Raw genomic sequence first — 22,306 nt, 5'->3', positions numbered from 1 at the left:
TAAAAAAAATGTCAAATTATATGTAAATTGAAGCAATATTGATCGATATGTTGAAATTTTTTTTTCTGATGTACCTCTATGCAATAAAGTGACAATACAGGTTTAATATTCGTATAAAAGGCAAATAAAAAAATGTTGATAAAAGTTGGTAGATTGATGGGTTAACTCATTTTAAAAATGCAGAAAAAATAATAAATATTTTAATGAAATTAATAGATAATTCAAATTCAAACTAATAGTTATGTATGTAGTATAAAATAAAATAAGAATACATGAATTAAAAGAAAAAAAGAAAAATAATAATATTTCAAATAACAATCTGGCTAGAAAAAAAAAATTGGGATAAATAAGTTTGACGGTTCAATATATTTTGTTACCCCTATTCTTCGATGCTTAAGACGCGTCGAAAATTACAAGTTGGTAAAGAATTATTAAAGATATTCTATAAAAATATAATATGTATAAAATAATTATTTAGTAATTTATACTCAATTGTATTTTACTAAAATATTATAATAATTCATAATTATATATATATATATATTTAACTTAAACTTGAATTTAAACTTGAGAAAAATATTTTTTTTTATGCTTAAAGTATTAGTTGTATGTAGAGACAGTTAAAAAATTAAACAATTTCAAATAATAAGTCAAAATCTTGAAGAGTTGTTTCAAATAATTACATTTTTTTAGAAAAAGCTCATAAACATCTCCAGTGGAAATTTAATGTGTAATTGTAATTGTGAATAACATAATATATGTAGCACACACAATATAACACGGACACAATAACACGGAAACAGAGACAAAAATACATGGAAATACGAATTTATATATTATATAATTATAAATTATATAAATTAATAATAAAGATTTATATGTATGTTTTAAATTATTTTTTGGAGGAGAAAAATATCTTTCATGATTAGTTCATAAATATTTAATTTTTATTTTTATAATCATAATAATAATTTATAAAATAAAATTTTAATTTTTAAAAAATTAATATATATATTTTTAAAATAATGTTAAAATTATACTAAAATTATCAAAAATTTAATAAATATTTTTTAAATTATTCATTTCATTTGATAAGTGTTTTACCATACGATATGCCATTTAAAAAGAAAGGTAAGATGTTCATAAATCATAACTCTCATAATTAACCTTGTTTTCACTTTTTCCTTCCTTTCCTTTTCACTTTACCTTTTGTTTTTCATTTCATTTTCTCTCTCAGTTTAAAAAAAACTATTTTTCATTTTGGCTTTGTTGTCGTCTTGCACGAAAGGATCTACCCATCCAACTAATTCGACCTGTCACCTCACCATATACATTTCACCTAATAAAAAATACTTATATATATTACTTCTGTCACTATTATATATATTAAGTTCTTAACCCTTTAAGAATGAGTTGTTTCTGTTACAAAATATTTAAAAAACACTGATTAATTCACAACTTTTAACATAAAAAGTAGCTTTGAATTCTTAATTTATTCTTTTAAAGTCACGTTTTATTTTTCTGCTCACATGAACTTCACTTTTACTTGAAAAAAAATATTTGTTAATATTAAAAAAATAGTTGAAATTATATAAATAAGTCAAATAAAAATGCTGTAAAAACTTATATTTCAAAAATATGTGGTGTGAGATACCAATTAGTAAAATATAATCAAATAAAACAAAATTTCAGCCACAAGTTAAATTAGTTGATAATTTTTTTTTTCAAATAATCAAACAAAAAATAAGTTTAAACATTAGTAGAAAAAGAAATTAAGATATCTATAAGTGAAAAAGTCGTAAAACTAAAATTTCTATACGACTGGATTTTTTTATCAATAAATAAATAAATTAAAATGCTCTAACCCTTGTATAAAAGTACCACTTATAAGTCTTAATCCATAAAGTTTAGACGGATACAACTAACCAATTTTTTCTTATATATGCAAATTAAATAAAATTAAGCTAAATACTTTTAGGTCTTTTTCACCATACTTTGATATTTAATTAATAAATAAATATTAATGGTTGAAGGATAAGATTACTTGTTCATATATATTTAGAAATAAAGTTCAATAAAACGGGTTCGTTAAATTTGACTATATTCTGTCAACACTCATGATTTTTTTTAAGAGTATATTTAACTTTTTTTATATATCATCTTTCAATTTTGTATTATAGCAAAAAAACTACAATAATAATAATAGTAAAAATAATTTTTTAAAAATAACAATAAGAGGAATAAAATTAATAATAAAAAATATTAATTGTAAGAATAAATATTTGAGTCTGAGTTTATACTGTTAAGTTGCCCGTGTCAAACCAAGAAGAAATACACACAAATTTATTTGTTTGTACTACATTCATATCAAATATTTCAAACATGCATAACGCAGTTTAGTCATTGTTGGTACTTTCTTAAGGAGTAGAGACAGAAGATTGAAACACAGGCACAGATAAAAGCACTAATAATTGACATTACCATAGTTATATGGTTGCTGAAAGGGAAACTGAAGTTATATATTACAAAGAGGCACATAGAGCCTTTATTCTGAAGAAACAGTGCACGCAGAAAGGAAAGATTGTACGTACTTCAAACACTAAAAGTGCTTCCTAAACGCAAACAAAAAACTTTATATGACAAACGACAGGTCTAACTTTGAGTAGACCAAAACATGTGATGTTGGCCACTGGTTATTAGTTTTTCTTGGATGGTGGATAGTGGCCATAAGGTGGGGGATTGTAGATTGGTGGTTTCTCCAATGGTGGTGGCTCGTAAACTGGTGGTTTCTCATAAGGAGGTTTCTCGTGAGGAGGGTGGTATGGTGGGGGTGTGTACACTATTGGAGGTGGCTTCTCGTAAGGGGGTTCATACACTGGTGGTGATTTCTCATAAGGAGGTTGGTACACTGGTGGTGGCTTCTCATAAGGAGGTTCGTATTCTGGTGGTGGGTTTTCACGAGGAGGTTCATATTCTGGTGGTGGTTTCTCATGAGGAGGTTGGTATTCCGGCGGTGGCTTCTCATGAGGAGGCTGGTATTCTGGTGGTGGTTTCTCATGAGGAGGTTCGTATTCTGGTGGTGGTTTCTCATGAGGAGGTTCGTATTCCGGTGGTGGCTTCTCGTGAGGAGGTTTGTATTCCGGCGGTGGCTTCTCATGAGGAGGTTGATATTCCGGTGGTGGCTTCTCATGGGGAGGTTGGTATTCCGGTGGTGGCTTCTCATGAGGAGGTTGGTATTCCGGTGGTGGCTTCTCATGAGGAGGTTGGTATTCCGGTGGTGGCTTCTCGTGAGGAGGTTTGTATTCCGGCGGTGGCTTCTCATGAGGAGGTTGGTATTCCGGTGGTGGCTTTTCATGGGGAGGTTGGTATTCTGGTGGTGGCTTCTCATGAGGAGGTTGGTATTCTGGTGGTGGTTTCTCATAAGGTGGTTCGTATTCTGGTGGTGGTGGCTTTTCATATGGTGGTGTCGTCTCATGAGGTGGTTTTTCATGAGGAGGCTGGTATTCGGGTGGTGGTTTCTCATGAGGAGGTTGGTATGCTGGTGGTGGCTTCTCATGATGAGGAGGTTGGTATTCTGGTGGTGGCTTCTCATGAGGAGGTTGGTATTCTGGAGGTGGCTTCTCATGGGGAGGTTGGTACTCCGGAGGTGGTTTTTGGTGTGGAGGTTTCTCAAGAGGAGGTTGATATTCTGGTGGAGGGTTTTCATGAGGAGGTTGATATTCTGGTGGTGGATGATGGTGATGAGGTGGTTGATACTCAGGTGGTTGATACTCAGGTGGTGGCTTCTGATATGGAGGGTGGTGAGGTGGTGGTGGAGGGTGGTGGGGTGGCGGTGGTGGTGGAGGTTGGTAGGTGGGTGGTTCCTGAGTTGGAGGAGGGTCATAGAAGATGCGTGGCCTGAAAGAAGCAAAGACTGGAGTGGTGAGAATCACCACTCCAAGAAGGAGCAGAAGAAGTGAGTGTAGTAAACAACTCATATGTCTCAGTTGTTGGTGAAGAAAAAAGTCATTACACTTGGAAACTATTTATAGGAGAAAAAGATACATGCAAAATTATTTTACTTGGTATATTACTTTTTAAATTCATTTTTAAAACCAAATATGATTTTTTTTACTTATTTTATTTAAGTTTTCAAAATTAATTATTGTGCAAAATTCGGGTTTAAGTTTTCTCTGTAAGAATTCAAATACTTCTTTTAAATTTACTATGCAGAGATGCAGAGGTAAGAAAAAGAAATATTTTAAATAAAATATCTTAATAAAATATTATTATATTTTAAATTAATTTAAAAATTAGATAAAAATAAAAATATAATTAACAAAAAAATAATTAATACGATCTTAAACATTAACAACCACAGTTAAGTATAAATAAACAAATTTCTAAAAATTTAATAATTGAAAAGAAAGTAATATTATGAGTGTAACTATACACAAATATCAAAGAATTTGCATACCGGACTTAATGGAAATTGAGGCGATTGTGTTTATCTTCATTACAGACAGCAAAAAAGTTTATTTACTGAAGTGTGCTTTTTCTTTTTAACTATTGTTTTTTAGGTGATTTATAGAATAGTGAAAAATAGCTAGAGTGATGATGAAGAATTTATCTATCTAAACAAAATTTATATAAATTGCCTGTGTAAAAGTAGATATACAAATAAAAATAGGAGAATGATATTGACCCTCATATTTTTCCACACTTTTACTTAATAATTAATAATATTATTATTTTATTTTAAAATTTTATTTGTATTTATATTTATTAATTGAATATAATATTTTATCATAAAATACGTTGTAAAGTGAAAGAAGGTAAAAATGGGAGTGTCAAAGTCTTATAGTTTCATATAGTATGGATAAATATAAAAATAAAGTTTGTTTGACAGTCTACTATTAGAAAATAATTGGAATAAAATATTATATGGTATTTTGACATCTCTAAAAAGACAAAAAATACATTCATTTCATATTACTAAAAAAATAAAAATATTTATTTATTTTTGGGCTAAATATAGTTTTTTACCGAAATTGATTTTCAGTTCAAAATTTTATACGATATATCTATTGTGTATGAAAATAATTCTTATAATTGTGAAGTGAAACTTTAAATTGAATCAGAAAAACTTATTTTAATAATTTTTATACTGTAAATATTTTAATGGTTTAAAGTTTGGATCAGAAATAAAAATCAATTTCAAAAAATATATTCGATCTCTATTTTTTAATTTAAAATCTTAATATATTATATTTTAAAGTTGATTGTTACGGTGAGTTTTTTGTTGTGGGTTAGATTAGTTCTTTTGGTGGGGATTTCTATCTAGCTTATAGCCGAGAAGTTTTGGTGTAGAGTTTGAGTTTTTTAGTGTGTATATTTTTAAATATGTTGTTTTTAATGAGTTAAAGTATTTTTAGTATTCTCGTTTATTTTATTTTAAATTTGTAACAAGAGATACTGTATTTGAATATGTTTTGACAAGAAGTATGATTTAAAGTTAATTTGTATATATATATATATATATATATATATATATAGAGAGAGAGAGAGAGAGAGAGAGAGGAAAAAAGAAGAATTTTCTTAAAAATCATAATTTGAATGTAGAATTAAATAGGTTTTAGTAATTAAAAAATGGATCATATTAAAAATTAAAATTTCAATTTTTTAATTCTTATTGTATACTCATATTTTAATAAAATATGTGAAATTGATTCCAATATTCTTATTTTTGAATTAATGGTATTTACGTACTAATTTTGATGATGTCACATGTGAACTTACTTACTTGTAAATATTTTACCAGAATAACATATCAATATTATTAATTCAAATAAATAAAATTATTCTCACAGGATTAATATTTTACACTTATTAAATCCCAATTAAAAAATATTGAAATAATTGTAAAAGCATCAATTTTAAAAATAAAACAAAATAAAAATTATTTTATTTCTTGTTGTTTTCTTTTAAAATATTTGTGAAAAAGTTTGGTTAAATAAAGTATTTATCTATAGGTTAGTGTGTTTAAAATAAATATAAGTGCTTTGTTTTATATCGATAACGGCCACTAACTTAATACTTTTTATCAAAAAATTATAATTGAGTATTTATAATATTTCATTATCAATATAATATAAAGGCAATTTGGTTAAATTTATCAAATAACATGGTCAAAATAATTTATTTTCATATGTTTTAATGATTAGAAAAGTGATTTATTAAAGTAAAAAATATAGAAATTCGAAACAAATGACATTTTTTATTAAGTATTTAGTAAATTAACTCTGATATAATACGAGACTATTTAAAAATGGAGTGAGTTTTAAGGATTATTTTAGATAAACTCAAAAAGTGTATGGTTAAATTTAAAAGATCAATTGAAATAAGAAATTTATTTAGAAAGAGTTTAAAAATAAATAGAGACAACTAAAAATTAAAGTCTGTAAAAAAAAATCAAGTTTAAAAATTACACACTATTTCCCCTTAAAAAAATATCAAGTTTCTTTCAGCAACATGAACAAGTTCCACCGCCACCGCTTCAAAATTATGGAGGTCTATTTTTTTTTTTACTTTTATTACCATTTTTTTTTAAATTCTTATTTTGGTAATAGTTAGAACTTAGTAAAGGTTTATTTTTTACTTGCACGTAACTGACAAGTATATATAATTAAAGTCATAAATCATATTCTTCTGGAGCTTCTGTGATAGCTTAAAATTTCGAAACCTAATAAATATAAAAAATGTGGAATTATATTCTTATTTAATGTATTGCTACGCTGGCCTAATTTGGATTTGCAGGGTTTGAGGCTCCATAGTTGCTGCCAAATTTGAGCACAGTATTTCCAACTCATGAAAGTTCATATGAAAAAGATTTCACTCAAAGAGATAATACCTTCTTTCATATTATTTTCACTCTATAGAAGGAATAACATTTTTTATTGTTGGTTGAAAGTTAATGAATTTTAATTTACATCAACAATATAATTTATATCAATTGTTTATTTCATACTTTAGCACGTAGCCATATTTAGATTCATGCATGTGTTTGTCGGAGAAAGTGACATGTTAACTAATCTTTGAAAACAATTGGAGCATGCATGGTTCTCTTGCTTGTTAATGAAAGGTCAAAAACTGTTCATTTTCTCAAATATTATTAACTAAAATGGTTGGAAATGCAAACTTTTTTAAAGTAATTTTTTACGAAATTGAGTTAGATTTAAAAGTAGACTTCTTAATTAATATAAAAATATTAATTAAAAATAAGAATATTTTATAGTTATATAAATAGTATAAATCTAACAAGAGTCTATTGAAAGGATTTTCAACACACTTCTCTTCACGCTGAGATGACAACTCGTGTGTGGGACAACATATTATGGATAGTTCGATAACGGTCTGATAGCGAGTGACACGATAGGTCCAATAAACACTTGTTAAGATAGATTTTAAATGGCTCTTATAAGTTATACCATATTATAAAGTGAACTTTAAGCCTAACTCAACCCCATAAAATCGACTCATAAAGTGAAGTTTACACTCACTTATATATAATAAAATATTTTTATTTTTAGGCAATCTCCAACATAAATAAAAACTTCATCTTATAAAAATATAATTAACAATAATCTTATAAAAATATAATTAACAATAAACAGGATATTATTACGTGAATGTGTTAAAGCTAATCCTGCAGAAATAGTTTTTCCTTTTTTCTTTTTACTCACAGCAATAGTTTATATATATATGATAATTTGTATTCGAATAATAATTAGCATATATAAAACTGTATTATACTATTGATGCATAGTCTTTTTTATCTTATAATAGTAAACGATAGTTTTTATTGTTTACAGAGTAATGTACATATACAGTTGCTGTAATTTTAATAAGTAAAGGTGTTTTAGTTTATTGTACTTTTAATTATTAATTTTCTTATTAGCAATTATTACTGAGTATTTATCTCTATATGGGAAATCCGAGTCATTCTGATTGAAATGAATAGTTGAAATTTAAATAATATAACTATTTTATTCACACACAGAGGAGTCGTGGGGTTAATTTAAACTGCTTAATAATTTATGTCCTAAAGACAACATAAAAAATATTTATATATGATTATAAAAAAGAGACCATACGACTGAGGAAACAAAAGAAAAATGAAAATGAAAGGTGAGTAATATTGCCTAAAAAAACATTATAGACTAGTGTATATATTTTTATTAATCATATAAATTATTTTAAATATTAATAATTTTTTAAATTATAAAAAAATATATAATTTAATTATTATAGTAGATAATTTTTTATTTTATTTTCAGTATTAAATTTTATTTAATAATTTTTGTAGTACTTTATTAAAAGATAAATCTCCACTCCGAACATAAGGGTGAGGTGAAAATCTTAAACAATTTGATTACTTATTTATTTTTTATCTGACATAACTTCAGTTATTTTTATATTAATCGTACACTTTTTACACGTATGAGATTTTTTTTAATTTTATTGTATAGTTTCTTATATTATATTTTTTTATTTTAAAAAAAGTGATTGATATTTTATTATTAATTTTTGTTAATGAAAATATTATTTGTGAAATTAAAAATTAATATTATGCAATTGGAAAAAAAAGATCAGTAGGTAATTGTTTTTATCAACAAAATAAATGGTGGTTTGATTGTGGAGAGTTTCAAAATTTTCAAATACTATGTTTACATGTCATTGTTGTTTCTATATTGTCATTTACTTCTAACCATGTTTGTTATTCTAATCTATAGTTTCCACAATATTTATAAGATTAATGAGATTCAATTTTATCTTTAAAATAAAGATTATTGATCTACTTACACAAGATCAAAATTCGTATTTGATCCCCGTGATGCAATGTCACAAAACAGGAAGACCAACTACTTATCGTATTTTTAATGAAATGAGTGAGTCAATTCTCATAAGTAAAAAATTATTCTTATTGTCATAATGAAAATGATAATAAAAGCAATTGTCCATATAAACAAGATTGATAGATAAATTTACTTTCAATTTCCGTTATTAATTTTCCTCTTGTTTTATTTTTCACTATTGATTTATAATTTTATTTTATCCCACAAAATAATAAAATAAATATTAATATATAATTGTATAAAATTAAAGAGCAAATTTTCATGCATCCTTAATCACAATCCTTATAATAATTTATATATTTTTAACATAAATTATTTTTCTTATAATTTTTATAAAATTACCTATTGATCTTGATTTTTTTAATAATTGCACAATAATAATTTTTATATTTCACAAATAGTATTTTTCAATAACCAATTAATAATAACATATTAGTAGCTTTTTAAAATAAAATAGTATATATGAATATTAACATAAATAATAATATAATAAATTATAAACTATTTTTTTTAAGAATCTAAAAAAAAAATAGTGTAAAGGATGACTTCAGTGTAATATAAAAATAATTAAAGTTATGCAAATGACATGACTTCATTTAAAAAAATGAAACATATATTAAAAGTAATCATAGTTTTGTTTAACTCGCATTCCTTTTTTTTTTACACAAAGAAAATAAATAAGAAGGGAAGAATAGAAAAGAAAAGAGTAAAAAAGAGAAGACAAAATGAAAGACTTAGTATTGATCTTGAGTATGTACAAAGCATTGGTGTGACAATCAAATATATATGATATATAGTCTAAAACAAGACCCAAAAGAATAAAAAATACCATATAAGATATTTCATCAATGAGTATTCATAAATATTGTTTTAATCTAATCTTTTAAAAAGTATTATGAGAATTTCTAATAATATTTACTTTTAACACTTTTTTTACAAGTAGCAATATATGCACTGAATAGAATAATTGTATGTTTAATATATAAACAATCTTATAATTAAGATTTATGATAAATAAACGTCCTTGGATACATAAATTACATTTTAGATTTTAATATAAGATTAATTTTAATTATTCACAAATTTAAAAATTAAGATAAAAACAAATAGTTTGAGATGGCTGTGAGGAAACATTTAGTAGCTTTGAAATGCATATCTAAATTATGGAAAAAAAAATAATATTTAGCATGTTTAGTTAAGAGAGAATGGGTTGAATGAGTCTCACTTTTTAAATTGTTTGTTCTAATTTATAATTTCATTATATTATTAATACATATGTAATGAATCGGAATACAATTATTGAGGAATTAATTTTGATATTGATTCAATGAAAATAAAAGGAGTTTTTAATATATAAGGATATAATTTTAAAAAAACATAAGGAAAGTTAGATTTTGTTTCATATGTGATATTTCATTCAGTTGATTTGGAATAGTACAATGTATACACATAGTTTAATTATTTTAGTATTGCAAATTTCGTCTAAGGAAGTGAGATTTTAAAAAGAAATAATGCATCCCAATTATATAAATATATAATATTAGTAATAAAAAATAAGTATTACATGACATTTGTCCTATATTTAAAAATGTAGATTGTTTTTTTCTTCTGAAATACATCATGAACATTATATACATAAATATTTGAGAATCTAGTACTATATTTTGTGCATATTAAGATGTAATTTAAAAAAACAACAGTTACAAAACCAATATACTGGTAATTACTAAAATAATTTTCTATGTTTTGTACCAGAAAAAATCCAAAAAGAAAGAACGTAGTAACATTTACAAGAAGACTGAATTTACTCTAACAATTAAAAAATTTGAGGTTTAAATTTTAACAAAAAATTATGAAAAATCCAAAATCAAATTAGCCGTACAAAAATATCAAACGTATACTTAAACTTTTATTTGTTTATGTACCAAAAATGATTTTTTATTTCCTTTTTTAATAAAAGAAATACTATCAAATTTTAGTTGTATAAATATATATGAGAAAAAGCTTTAACACACATGGTAAGGTGAGATTGAAGTGTCCAAATTTTGAAAAGAGTGTTTTGCTTGAAAAGGTTGAATCCACAGAGAATGTAAAAAATAATAATTATTTTCTTTCTCAACAATGAATAAAAGAAATAGATGTGAAATATTTGAAGGGTGTCTCAATCCTTATACAGAAAATATCAAAATCAATCTCTTACCTTATACAAAGGAAATAGATCAATCACATTAGGAAGTCTGTTTCACAAAAGCACCAAAACCTAAGTGGAGACACGTACAAGAAATCTGATATTATAAATAAACTTTGTTATCCACAAACCTTAATCAAAACTACATAGATAAACACAAAGTTCGTGACAACATGCCTCGAAGGAACTTATATCCACCTTTGATCTACTCCCAGCCACTAAAAATATAACAAAAAAGACAATACAATAACAAATACTCCATTACATATTAAAATAACTTTAATCACCATTAACAACAGTTATTCCTTTAACTTTGACATGAGTGAACCGTTAGTAGCACCAACTCCACTAGACTGAAACACGCATAAACTTTAGTCCAAAGAAAACAACTTGTAACTACCCTGATATTACTACCACATCCTAGACCTCAAATTTCCCCATGTAGCTTACTAGCATACCTCTTAGTGGTTCAATTACTCCATCGAACCTTATGTTTTCTTTTTTTTATCGATCGAACCCAATTAGCTAAGTTTTCTTTACTGGATAACCATAACCACGCCTTGAGTTAGGTCAGAGAAAAATCTCAGAGTTGTCCACCCTGCTATTCTTGAAAATGATTAGGTTCCTTTGCTTCCAAATTTGCCCAACCACTACAATCTACATACACCCCATGATCTATTCATCGTTTGAGTTGTCCATGCAAGATTAACTGCAAAAAGTGGTTTTTGGCATCCCAATGTAACGTTGTTTCTCACCCACCCACTTACAACACAGAAACCAACCCTCCAAGCTACTTTGCATTTGAAGAAAACATGACTTCATGTTTCCTCTTCTTCCCCACACAAAACATATAAGATGATGCTATCCAAGATTAATTCTCTTTTCTCCAAATTAACTCTTGTTGGGAGTCTGACAGTTAGAACTCTCCATACAATGATCATTGATGATAGTAAAGCCTTGATGCTCCAAAAGGACTCATAAAAACCTAAAGTCTTCTTCTATCTCCATCCTTAAATATGTATATGCCGAACTAACCATATAGCCAAGATTTTCATCTACCTTCCATACCTAATGATCCCAAGAATCTTTTGCAAGATATTTGTCGTTTGAAAAATTCATGAGTTGGTTTACTTCTCCCACTTCCCATTCAAATAGGGTTTGTCTCCACTCCACTTTCCAAAACCACTAATTATTGTTCCAATATCCTACCTATGACAGATTAACTACTTCGTCTTTGAATATAGAGAAGAGTCCCGAAAATTTAACTTCTAAAGCCTCACTACCAAGTCACAGATTTGTCCTCAAAGTTATTCCCCCACTCATTTGACAGTTTCTTCAGGTCTTTCCACCAGTTAGATTCCTTAGATTTCCTACCAATAGTTCTTAACTTTCTCCAAAAAAAAATACAAATCATAATTATTTTTTGTTCTTATTCTTCATCAAACACTACCAATGACTGATTTTTAATTATATATCACATTTTTAATTAAAAATACATAAAATATAACAATATGAAAATGCCTTCCTCGGTTAATATTTTAAAATTGAAATCTGGTTTATGTATTTTACTTTTAACCAGTACACTTCTTTGTACTGCTCGTTAATAGGATAAATTAGGAGTCATTTCCAAAACTGCGTATTTTCTTTTCTTTATATTGGATCAAGGAGTTCATTCTAAAGGTACAAAAGTTGAAGCTTCAGATACTTCCACTTTTTAAAACCCAATAAGTATTCCTGTGATGTAATATGCATACATACACTTTAATGTGTTGAAAAAATGTTTACATGACACAACAATGCCATAAAATTAACGCTGTACCAAGGAAATGTTTACGAGCTATATACACAGACAGTTATCTTCAGCAATAACGAAGAAAGATCCAGTAATATTTACCACCCTTAATTTAACAATCTTATACTCACCATGTGCTACAATGTAGAGTTGTTTGAGAATGGATGTGTTTATCTTCAATGGGAACTTTCATGCTATTCCCTCTTGGGTGTGGCTGCTCAAATCAGATTTTACCATTGAAGGAAGCCACAGTTCTAGACGTGTTCCCCCAGCTCCTAGAGGAGCATCTTTAATCCGAGGTGAAACGATACGGACGACACAGCCATAGCTCTCTAGTATCTCACGGGCAACTGTCAGCCCAGCAACAAAGTTCCAAGTCATATTGTCTTCAATCATATCTTCAGACAACAGTTCTTGTCCATAAGGTATGAGTGAGTGCATCTGAGTCTGCATACATGTTCATAACCGAGAATTAATTTCTATTTTTACAAAATTCAATTCCACTTGCAAAAAAACACTCGATAGAAGAACTGTTTGAATAGGTGGGCTTCAAGTGCATGGTTTCCGTAGTTTGAAAAATGTCGGAGTCTATGTGCTATGTATCATGAAGCAAGTGTTCGAATATCTACAATATTAAGGTAATTTTATGGAGGCTTTCACATCTACACGAGTTTTAGTATGAATCATTCAATTCATACTTGGAAAAATGCTGCAATAGTATCTCACATTAAATATGCTTACACTAAGACGTTGACAAGTCCAGGGCATTAATTGTTCCCAAGTTTCCCATGGAGACGCTTCAAATTCTCAAATTACTTGATAAAACAGTTTCCAGCTTATTTAAAAGAAAACAAAGCAAGTACAGTTGGAGTTGGAGTGAACTGAAATTACCATGTAGTGCATATCAGGTCCGTCATCATCAATAAGTACAAGGGTGCCACCAGCTGGTGCTTCAGTAGATACAATTTCAATCTTTCCTCCAACATGCGTGCGTAGTAAAGCACCTTCAATAAGATTGCTGAAAGCCTGGCGCAATGCAGGTTCTTCAACAGCAGCTACCAAAGGTGATGAGAGTTCACTTAGTTCCACTAAACGTTTTTGACTCTGGGCAAGTGGTCTCACTGAATCAACTAAGTCTGTCAATACTTCAGAAACATTGCATGATCTTCCTGACATTAACAAAAAGCATAAGCCAAATAAATGCATACAAGAAAGTACTTGATAAAAATAAAGGAAATAACTATCTAAAAGCCAAAAGCATAGCTGAAAGCTAATGAAGAAATTAAATATACAAGATATTATTGATCAAAAAGAAAGTGCTGGGTTACGAGTATATTTAGGTTGAGTGGGGATATCACAGAATCAGGAGAATGTTTATAAAGAGAGAGGGGAGGGGGAGGATCAAGTTGCTCCAAGAGTAACTTTAAGAGAGTTACTCTCATCTTAACCTTAAATTTTCTCTTAATCTAAAGAGTTCTAATAAGTAATTCATCTTTAACCATTAGATTAAGAGAATATCGAGGGTCAAAACGAAAAAAAATTCTCTTAAAGTTAACCTGAAAATAATTTGATCACTCTTCATACACACACACACACATATATATATAGAGAGAGATGAAAATGGGGGTGAGTGATGACAGTATAAGAAGCGTCAGCATTTGTTAACCAGTGAAACCCACCTGATTCCATGTTGCAATGGAGCAAGGGCCAAAGGCGGTAGTGGCATCTCTATATCATGGACAGCAGCACTGAGAGAAAGTGACTGACTAGAGTTTTTCATTTTATTTGTAGAGACATCATCCCCTGGGGAGCTATCTAGCAATTGAGACCTTGCTGATTCAGCAAGTATGTGGGCAGAACCATTCATTTTTTTGATTGCCTCTTCATTGTAGCGCACTATATTATTCTACATATTGGACAAAATATGAACATCAGAGGTACTAATACAGCTGCTTGCTTCCCTTTTTTGTTTATTCTAAAATGCTTACTGAGTATTCCCTCCATAAGAAACTGGTCAAGACAAACTTTGTTTCAAAAAAAATGTACTTCTAGCATGTTTTCAAAATTGGTTCTTCCTAATACGACTTGAGTTAATTAATAGACTGATGATGATGACAATACACAATCAATTAAAACTTATAGGATAAATAGAAACTTGGTTGCGCTTATTTTTTAAGGAAATAGTCACTTCATTTTTCAAAAAACATTATCGAGCTGCAAAAATAAGTTCAATCCAACACACACTTAGACGTACATTTTTGCATGCAACAATTATATAGAGGAAGAGACAAAATGGAATGAGGCTCAAGATCTTCCAATGTACATTGAACATCAAGTCACTAATTGATTACTGGTAAATGAAAAGTATTTGCATGCAAGCATGATTATAAGTAGAAAAGAAAGAACTACCTTTGTCAAATAAACAGCATCCTGTAGTTGTTGGAAAATGTCCCTCAGACGATCACCTTGCACCAAGAGGTCTTCAACAATGTCATATGAAATCTGTGTAGTTACCAATTATGAGACATTCTTGACATATAAAAATAATAAGGTATGTACAAAGATTCAATATCCTTTCAGATTGAACACTTGTTCATTTTGCAGCATGTTGGCACTAATTTTCTGAACTGATCTATTTTCATTTAGTAATTCTTTTATCTAAAACCTCCAATATTATTGCATTAAAAACCATAAAATAATTCAATTCAAGGCTTCATTAATAAGAATATAGCCAGCAATCTCCAACTCACTAAAGTTAGAACATTCAGTACACATAAAGTGCATGCTCAAACAAGGGCTTTTCAAAATAGTAAATCTACCTAAAAAGGTAATTTATGATACATTAAATGTGTGCACTTATATAACAGACTAGACATGATCATATATCAGTTCAACTAATGGATTGACTTGGTTTAAATAAACAGTTCATTGTAAACCTAACGTATGAATACTCAGTTTTTAGAAAGTGACTTATAATTAACATGGTAACGAAATGACACAGTTTTTATTGTTACAATAAAATAACGATCATAGTACACATTTTACAACCCGATCTCACCACCCAAAAAAGATAACGATCCCCACCAGAACAGGGTTTTATCCATGGGCTTGGATCATGTGGCCAGATCCACACCATTGGCCCAAACTTGATTCAGCTTGGACCTTGCCCAACTGGCAACTTGGGTTCCCCACTTACACAAATGTAAATGTATGTGAATTTACATTTCATCAGGTACAATTTTGACAATCTTCAAACCTGAGTTCTCTTTGTCTGTGCAGACAGGATTTGACTTAAGGTTTGAATACTGGAAAGTGGACCACGGATCTGTCAAAAAAGAAACATTAGATCGAGATGAAAAATGAGATATTAAAGGAATGCAACAGAAGTCAATAACCCATACTTGCTCAACCAGATTACCCATCCTGACATTATTTTGCCATGTTGATTGCTGAAGTAACATTGCTTTCTGTAAAAGGAGCATAACAATGAGCTAAAAATTTAGGCCCACACAAAGGGTTAAAGCTATTGTTATTACAGTCGTGAAACCATACAACAATGTTATAGAGAAATAAACTAAAATATAACAGTAATTTAGTTTCACTGTCTTACTCAACTGATAGATAAAATAATTATGAAATTCAATGCAACAACTCTCAAAGCACACATTCAAGTAGCAACTGTTATGAAATGCAAATTTCCAGGCAAATCCCACAAAATTTGAGGAGTGTCAAACTTTCAACCATTTCATATTTGAAGAGTAATGAGTTAATGTCATGGATTTTCTTCTTTTGTTCAGGGGAAAAAAGGTGGCAGCTTATAAACCTGATCCATGACATATGCCATAGCAAGAGACTGAGAAATGTTGACAGCATTTGATCTTTGCTCAGAAGTGAAGTTACGCATACCAACTGCCTCGTCCTTGACCCGAAGAGTCTGAATTTCCCTCGACTTCTTATCTAAATCCAAGAAGGGAGGCAACGAATAAGGTTCATCAACAGACGTGTGATTATCTGGACCATCACTTTGAGGTTTCTGACACTGTTCCTGCTCCACCAATGGAAGCTCAGCAACCAAGAAACCAACAACAAATGGGTGTTTCACCATCGGAAGAATGACAGCCTTGCATTCAGGGACAACATGAACCTACAATTAAAATCCACACTTGCATTACATTTATATACCCAGCAAGAATAAACAGGCACAGTTGGAATAGAAGCACACTATGTGCTCAAGATAATAAACACACTTGCAAATTGGAAAGTGTGGCCTCGGCAGCACGCAAGCCTGCAGGAATATTAAAATGACCCACAAGAATGACAATGGCCTCTGACTCTGTATCTCCGGGGTACAGTGCAACCCGTCGCAGCTCCAACCGATCCATCACATAACTACCAGCTGGTCTAACATACACCTGAACAACAAAAAACAACATAGCTCCTTAATCACATCACTCAGTTTAAGTTTAAGCAAACAAAAAATTTAATCCTTACTCAGAAACAGCCAACTTAGTTTATAAATTTGTAAACAACAGCCAACTTGGCCGTGAATATTACACAAAACAAATTTAGTCCCTATCTTAGTAATCATCCGTCCATCAACTTGATGCATGAAATTGGACTTATAATTGAACCCAATCAACGAGCAACGCAGGTAATTATAGAAAGATAGGAGCAACCGAGAGTAGGGCTTCGGGAACGATCCTGCGAAAGAGGTGGAGCTGGTGGAGGCACAGTCGATGGAAGTCGGTGCTGGGAAGCACGACTCCGGGTTGGCGATCGCTCTGGAGGCGCTGGGTGAACTGTACGGGGGAGGTGGAGGCCTTGCGAATGACGGAGGCGACAGCGGCGGCAGAGGGCACGGTGAGGCGGAGGGCGTCATCGGAATCGGAGGTAGGGTTGTCGTTGAGGGTTTGGAGGAAGCAGGAGGGCGCATGCGTGAGAGGGAGGCTCACAGAATTGGAGAAAATTCGATGGGATTTGGCGTTGGAAGAGCAGAAGGTGAGGAAGTGTGGAGCAGGGTGAGTCACACCTGCGCTCGCTGCACAGACAAGCATTTCCCTTGGATTGATTAGTTCCTACTACTTCTACTAACCATTTCTCTTCTTTATCTCTTTCTCACACCTTTGCTGCACCTTCTTCCAATCTTCACCATTCAACCATCAAAATCTTTATATCTTGCTTCATATACTAATATTCTTAGTTCAACTATAACAAACAAGTTTTTTTTTTTTCTGTAAGTGAGTGTTTAGCTTACACTCAGTGCGTCTTCTTTGTAAATATCAAACCTATTTTTTTTCCAATCGAAAAATTCTCAAAGAAAAAAACAAAAAAAAAATGGCAAAATAGATTCTGATGAAAGACTTGAAAAGGTAATATAGCTAAAATAATTGGGATCAATGATAACCTCAAATGTTAATGAAGAAAAGAAATTGTTTACTCAAGTGTAAAATTTTAACGAATTTTGTCAGAAAGAACAACTTTGTTCAACCTTAATTGAAAACTGCCAGTGATAATTTTAAATCATTAAATATTGTTTAATAATAAAGTAATGTTTATTTAATAATACTCTTTTAAATAAGATAGTAAAAAAATTAAATAAATTTGAATGTTTATTCAAATGAAATATTTGAAATATTAAAAGCTTAAAATAAAATATTTTAAATTCGATATATTTAAATTTTCTAAAATTGTGAAATGTTGTTTATAGAAAGTAAATATATATATATATATATATATTAACTGAAGTTGGTTGATATTTTTTTAACTGAAAAATATCAAATATAGTAAAACCTAACTTCAAATGATTTAACTTTTAGTTGGAATTTTTTAGACTTAAATTATATTCATTGTGACATTTAAATATTTTTATGCATTTTTATTATTTATTTAATTGATTGACATTCACGAGTTATGTATGATATCTATTAAAAGTAGATTTTACGACTTTAAATTTAACTCATGTTATTATAAACTTTATAAAATTATGATATCATAAAGTGAACTTTAAAGATAATTTAATTTTACAAAATTCATTCTCAACAAAAAGTTTACATTCTATTATAATATTTTACTTGAAATACTTTTATTTTTATTTTTAAGATTATTTTATTTACAAATTAGCACCTGTATTACATATATAAGATAAATATAAGAAATAAAATTCAAACATTTGAAAGGATCTTATTTTTCATTTAACATATTTCTCCACTAGATTCTTAGTTTTGTAGTCTCTAATACATTAACAGAGTGTGTTAACACATAATCCTAATTAACATGTTACACTGTCGTAAAAATTATATATGAAAGATGAATAAAATTTGTGAGCAGGATTCATCAAACACTTGGTAAAACCTGCTAGTTGAAGCACACAGATCAAAATCCAGTATTTCAAGAACGTGAATTTGTATCTCCTAATGACGTAGGTGGATCTGAAAACGAGCCGTTGAGTATTTGCAGGAAGATCCAATTATTGGCAGCTTCGGTGTAATGGATACCATCCCAGATGATCCTCACACTTGCATCTTTGCAAGCTTTGGCTATCACAACCTCTCTCCCATTCATTCGCTTGCTTGCTCCACATCTCTCTCTATTATTGAAGTTGTATTTCCCACCGTGTCCACAGCATGCTATCAACCCCTTCTCAAAACCTTTTCATTCCAAAATTCTACACTATTATTTCACTACATTTTCATAGTTTAAATACGCAACAACAATGAAAGAGAAATTAAAAACCATACCATATTTCTGGGCATGGCTGATGAGCCTGTACTTTACCCTATACACATCAACATAGGTGATTTTAGCATCTGGCAATTCTTCCCTCAGTTTCTCAACACTTTCTTTTAATCTTTTATTAAAATATTGGGCCACCTCATTGAATGGTTTGGCACACCCAAACTCGTCCATTTGGGCTGGGCTCATGGGATAGCGATCCAGCATGTATGGCAAGCATCCCAAAGGGCCTGTGTTGTGTATCCAAAATGTCCTTCCACCTTCCCCATGCACACCCTACTTCATTTGATTAATCATAATGCAGTGCTTCAGTAAATTACATGCACCACATCAAATTATAACAAGAGATGTTTGAACAGAATTCTCTGGATTTCTAGAAAGGAAAATAAATAATAAAGTTCTAAGGTTCTCTTAAATTTTGCAAACACTCTTGGCTATTTAATTCTTACACTTAGATTCCTTAATTGTTTAATAAATATTATAGTCACACTCTTTTTACATTACACTAATTATCTCTTTGAAAAGTTAGAGAATCCAAAAAATACAAGGTAAGTACATAACTGACCTTTATAACTCTGGAGAACTGGCCCAATACATCAGGAATATAGGCCTTGACTTGTTCTGTGGTGAAGTTGAGTTTGTAGCCAGCTGTGAGATCATTTTGGCCAATATCAAAGGTATATAGAGCCCCAGAAAAATACTCCTCCTTGGGCAATAACTCCTTAAACACCCCTCCTGTATCACATTAAAATAGTTTATCATTTAGCATCCTTTTTTAGTTTCTCCCATTTTAATCATAATTTTCTCCCTTTAGTTGAACTTAGCTAAGGAATAGTTAACAACAAGAGCAGAAATCCAACCCAAGTCTTTTCCAAGGAGACATTATTGTTATTAGAAAATGTTCCCACTACATTATATATTCAACACAATTTATCTAATTTTCTCACCAGATGAAATTTACGTGAATTTTGCCAAATATATGAATTTAATTTCCAAACTATCGAGAACCATAAAGAGTAATATGTTACGATAATGATTAAATGTTGGTATAAAAAAATTAGGAGTTTCAATTTGAATACGGAGAACTTTGGAGCTAGCTAATTTGTGATATTGGGATTTGAATTTACAATTGCATATGCAACATGTAGAAGTGATGTGTACTGTACCTCGTTCGCGGACGAATTTGGACCTGGTTTTGAAATCACGGAATTGCTGGAACTGCACATCTAGGGAAATGGGACTGTATCCGCTCTGAGACTTGGTTGTGTTCTGAGGTCTGACGGTGGATCCGGCGGTGGCGAAATTCGCTCCGTGGCTGAAATTGGACCCCACCGAGTCCAAGTAAGCATTCAGATAAGGCAAGCCGAAGCTCTTGGCTGTTCAAATTCCTTTTCATCAAACGTTCATGCGATGATGCTTCAGTAAAGAACAGATCTAATTGCTACTTTTTCTTACCTATAAAATCGATTATGAGGCGGCCATCGGAGAATCGTCCGTTTGGAGAGTGGAAAAAAGTGATTCCGTTGGGAGGAGGAGCTTGTCCGAACGCCGCCGAGAGACCGCCGGTGTCAGAATTGGAGTCTCCGAAGTTGAAAATGGCTCTGAAATTGGTTTCTCTTCCACCAATCACAGTACTCTGCATTAGTGTTGTTGAAATCACAAGCCATCTCACAAATTGTATCAATTTCACTGACATGGTTTTCGTTAAGAAACCCTCTCACTCTCACATATCACTTCATTCAATTCAGATATTTTTGCATTCCCCAATTTGGCACAAACAAAGTCATCAATTTTAATGCTTTTTTTATTCTGACAGTGCAAAAACAAAATTAAAATATTTTATTAAAATTTACTGATTTTATTAGTGTGCCTTCTTCTAAATGTTAAAACAAAGAAGGAACAAAAAAATGTTCTTCGTGTAGTTCTTCAATAAAATTTAACAAATGACACATTTCCTCTACTTTTGAAATTGATATTACTTTAAGAATGTTTTTATAAAAGTTGAATAATTTAAAAAATAAAGAATAAAGGAGGTGAACATTATTTTATTAAAATTATAAGAAGGTTGAGTATCATTTATTAAAAAAAAAAAGTGGATGTATATTTAAAAATAACAAAGAAGGTGAGTGTCATTTAATTATGAATATAAAAGAGATGTCTATTTAAAAAGGAAAGAAGGCATGAGTGTTGCTTAATATAATTTTAGGAAAGATAGGTAAAAAAATTCCTATAATTTAACTAATTAATTACATTAAAATCTAAGTATTAACTTTACATTAAAAATAGTAATTTAACATTGTATCTCGAAGAAAGAAATATGATTTTATTTATTATTAATAATTTTTTGGTCATTAACTATACTTTATTCATTAATTATTAAGAAGAAGATAATATGAAAAAGAAAACAGACACAGATACAGAGGTCAAGTTATTATAATAAAAAATTGTTTTTAAAACGGTATAATGTTACTGAACCTTAAAACATAGTTATTGGGAAATACGGGTAATATGTTGTTAGCAATTTACTTATTTTGTAGATCACGACCATAATTATAATGAAAACTCTAAATTAAATTAATTTTGGAGCAATAAAATAAATGTGATCAATATATATTAAAATTTTATTTTATTGAAAAATGTAATAATTATTTTTTTGAAAAAAAAATAAGAATAGGCTTAATTTATACACTCGCAATATTT

The 22,306-nt window shown here is 29.7% G+C and overlaps 3 protein-coding genes across 4 annotated transcripts; all 3 read right to left on the bottom strand.

Annotated features, from left to right (window-relative positions):
* Nucleotides 1-2,454: 2,454 nt before the first annotated feature.
* On the bottom strand, nt 2,455-3,994 carry LOC137812363 (early nodulin-75-like). The gene has a single exon (XM_068614308.1). It carries the CDS (start codon nt 3,975-3,977, stop codon nt 2,697-2,699), a length of 1,281 nt encoding a protein of 426 aa, XP_068470409.1. The 5' UTR covers nt 3,978-3,994; the 3' UTR covers nt 2,455-2,696.
* An 8,799-nt stretch (nt 3,995-12,793) lies between these two features.
* Nucleotides 12,794-18,219, bottom strand: LOC137812362 (chloroplast sensor kinase, chloroplastic). Its single transcript, XM_068614306.1, has 9 exons — nt 17,551-18,219; nt 17,122-17,286; nt 16,698-17,018; nt 16,276-16,341; nt 16,131-16,199; nt 15,284-15,376; nt 14,554-14,780; nt 13,766-14,039; nt 12,794-13,321 (listed from the first exon to the last, which is right to left on the bottom strand). Exons 1-9 carry the CDS (start codon nt 17,926-17,928, stop codon nt 13,064-13,066), a joined length of 1,851 nt encoding a protein of 616 aa, XP_068470407.1. The 5' UTR covers nt 17,929-18,219; the 3' UTR covers nt 12,794-13,063.
* An 823-nt stretch (nt 18,220-19,042) lies between these two features.
* Nucleotides 19,043-21,386, bottom strand: LOC137812359 (GDSL esterase/lipase At3g26430). 2 transcript variants are annotated; one of them, XM_068614304.1, is made up of 5 exons: nt 21,062-21,386; nt 20,773-20,982; nt 20,172-20,341; nt 19,612-19,882; nt 19,043-19,538 (listed from the first exon to the last, which is right to left on the bottom strand). In XM_068614304.1, exons 1-5 carry the CDS (start codon nt 21,300-21,302, stop codon nt 19,504-19,506), a joined length of 927 nt encoding a protein of 308 aa, XP_068470405.1. In that variant the 5' UTR covers nt 21,303-21,386; the 3' UTR covers nt 19,043-19,503. The 2 variants fall into 2 exon arrangements, with proteins under 2 accessions (XP_068470405.1, XP_068470404.1); XM_068614303.1 differs by having other exon boundaries at nt 19,043-19,521; nt 21,062-21,384.
* Between the last annotated feature and the right edge of the window lie 920 nt (nt 21,387-22,306).

The sequence above is a fragment of the Phaseolus vulgaris genome, chromosome 2, assembly GCF_000499845.2.
Source record: "Phaseolus vulgaris cultivar G19833 chromosome 2, P. vulgaris v2.0, whole genome shotgun sequence".
NCBI lineage: Eukaryota > Viridiplantae > Streptophyta > Magnoliopsida > Fabales > Fabaceae > Phaseolus > Phaseolus vulgaris.
The sequence above is the reverse complement of the archived record's forward strand: the minus strand, read 5'-3'. Positions and strand labels throughout refer to the sequence as shown.

What these genes read in the sequence shown, in the direction of transcription:
- LOC137812363 (XM_068614308.1), bottom strand. Translation starts at nt 3,977, where the DNA reads ATGAGTTGTTTACTACACTCACTTCTTCTGCTCCTTCTTGGAGTGGTG.
- LOC137812362 (XM_068614306.1), bottom strand. Translation starts at nt 17,928, where the DNA reads ATGCTTGTCTGTGCAGCGAGCGCAGGTGTGACTCACCCTGCTCCACAC. An exon ending in TTCCCGAAGCCCTACTCTCG is followed by an intron (nt 17,287 to 17,550) that starts GTTGCTCCTATC and finishes TTTGTTGTTCAG; the next exon opens with GTGTATGTTAGACCAGCTGG. An exon ending in TGGCATATGTCATGGATCAG is followed by an intron (nt 16,342 to 16,697) that starts GTTTATAAGCTG and finishes CTCCTTTTACAG; the next exon opens with AAAGCAATGTTACTTCAGCA.
- LOC137812359 (XM_068614303.1), bottom strand. Translation starts at nt 21,302, where the DNA reads ATGTCAGTGAAATTGATACAATTTGTGAGATGGCTTGTGATTTCAACA. An exon ending in CAAATTCGTCCGCGAACGAG is followed by an intron (nt 20,342 to 20,772) that starts GTACAGTACACA and finishes AATGTGATACAG; the next exon opens with GAGGGGTGTTTAAGGAGTTA. An exon ending in AGTTCTCCAGAGTTATAAAG is followed by an intron (nt 19,883 to 20,171) that starts GTCAGTTATGTA and finishes CAAATGAAGTAG; the next exon opens with GGTGTGCATGGGGAAGGTGG.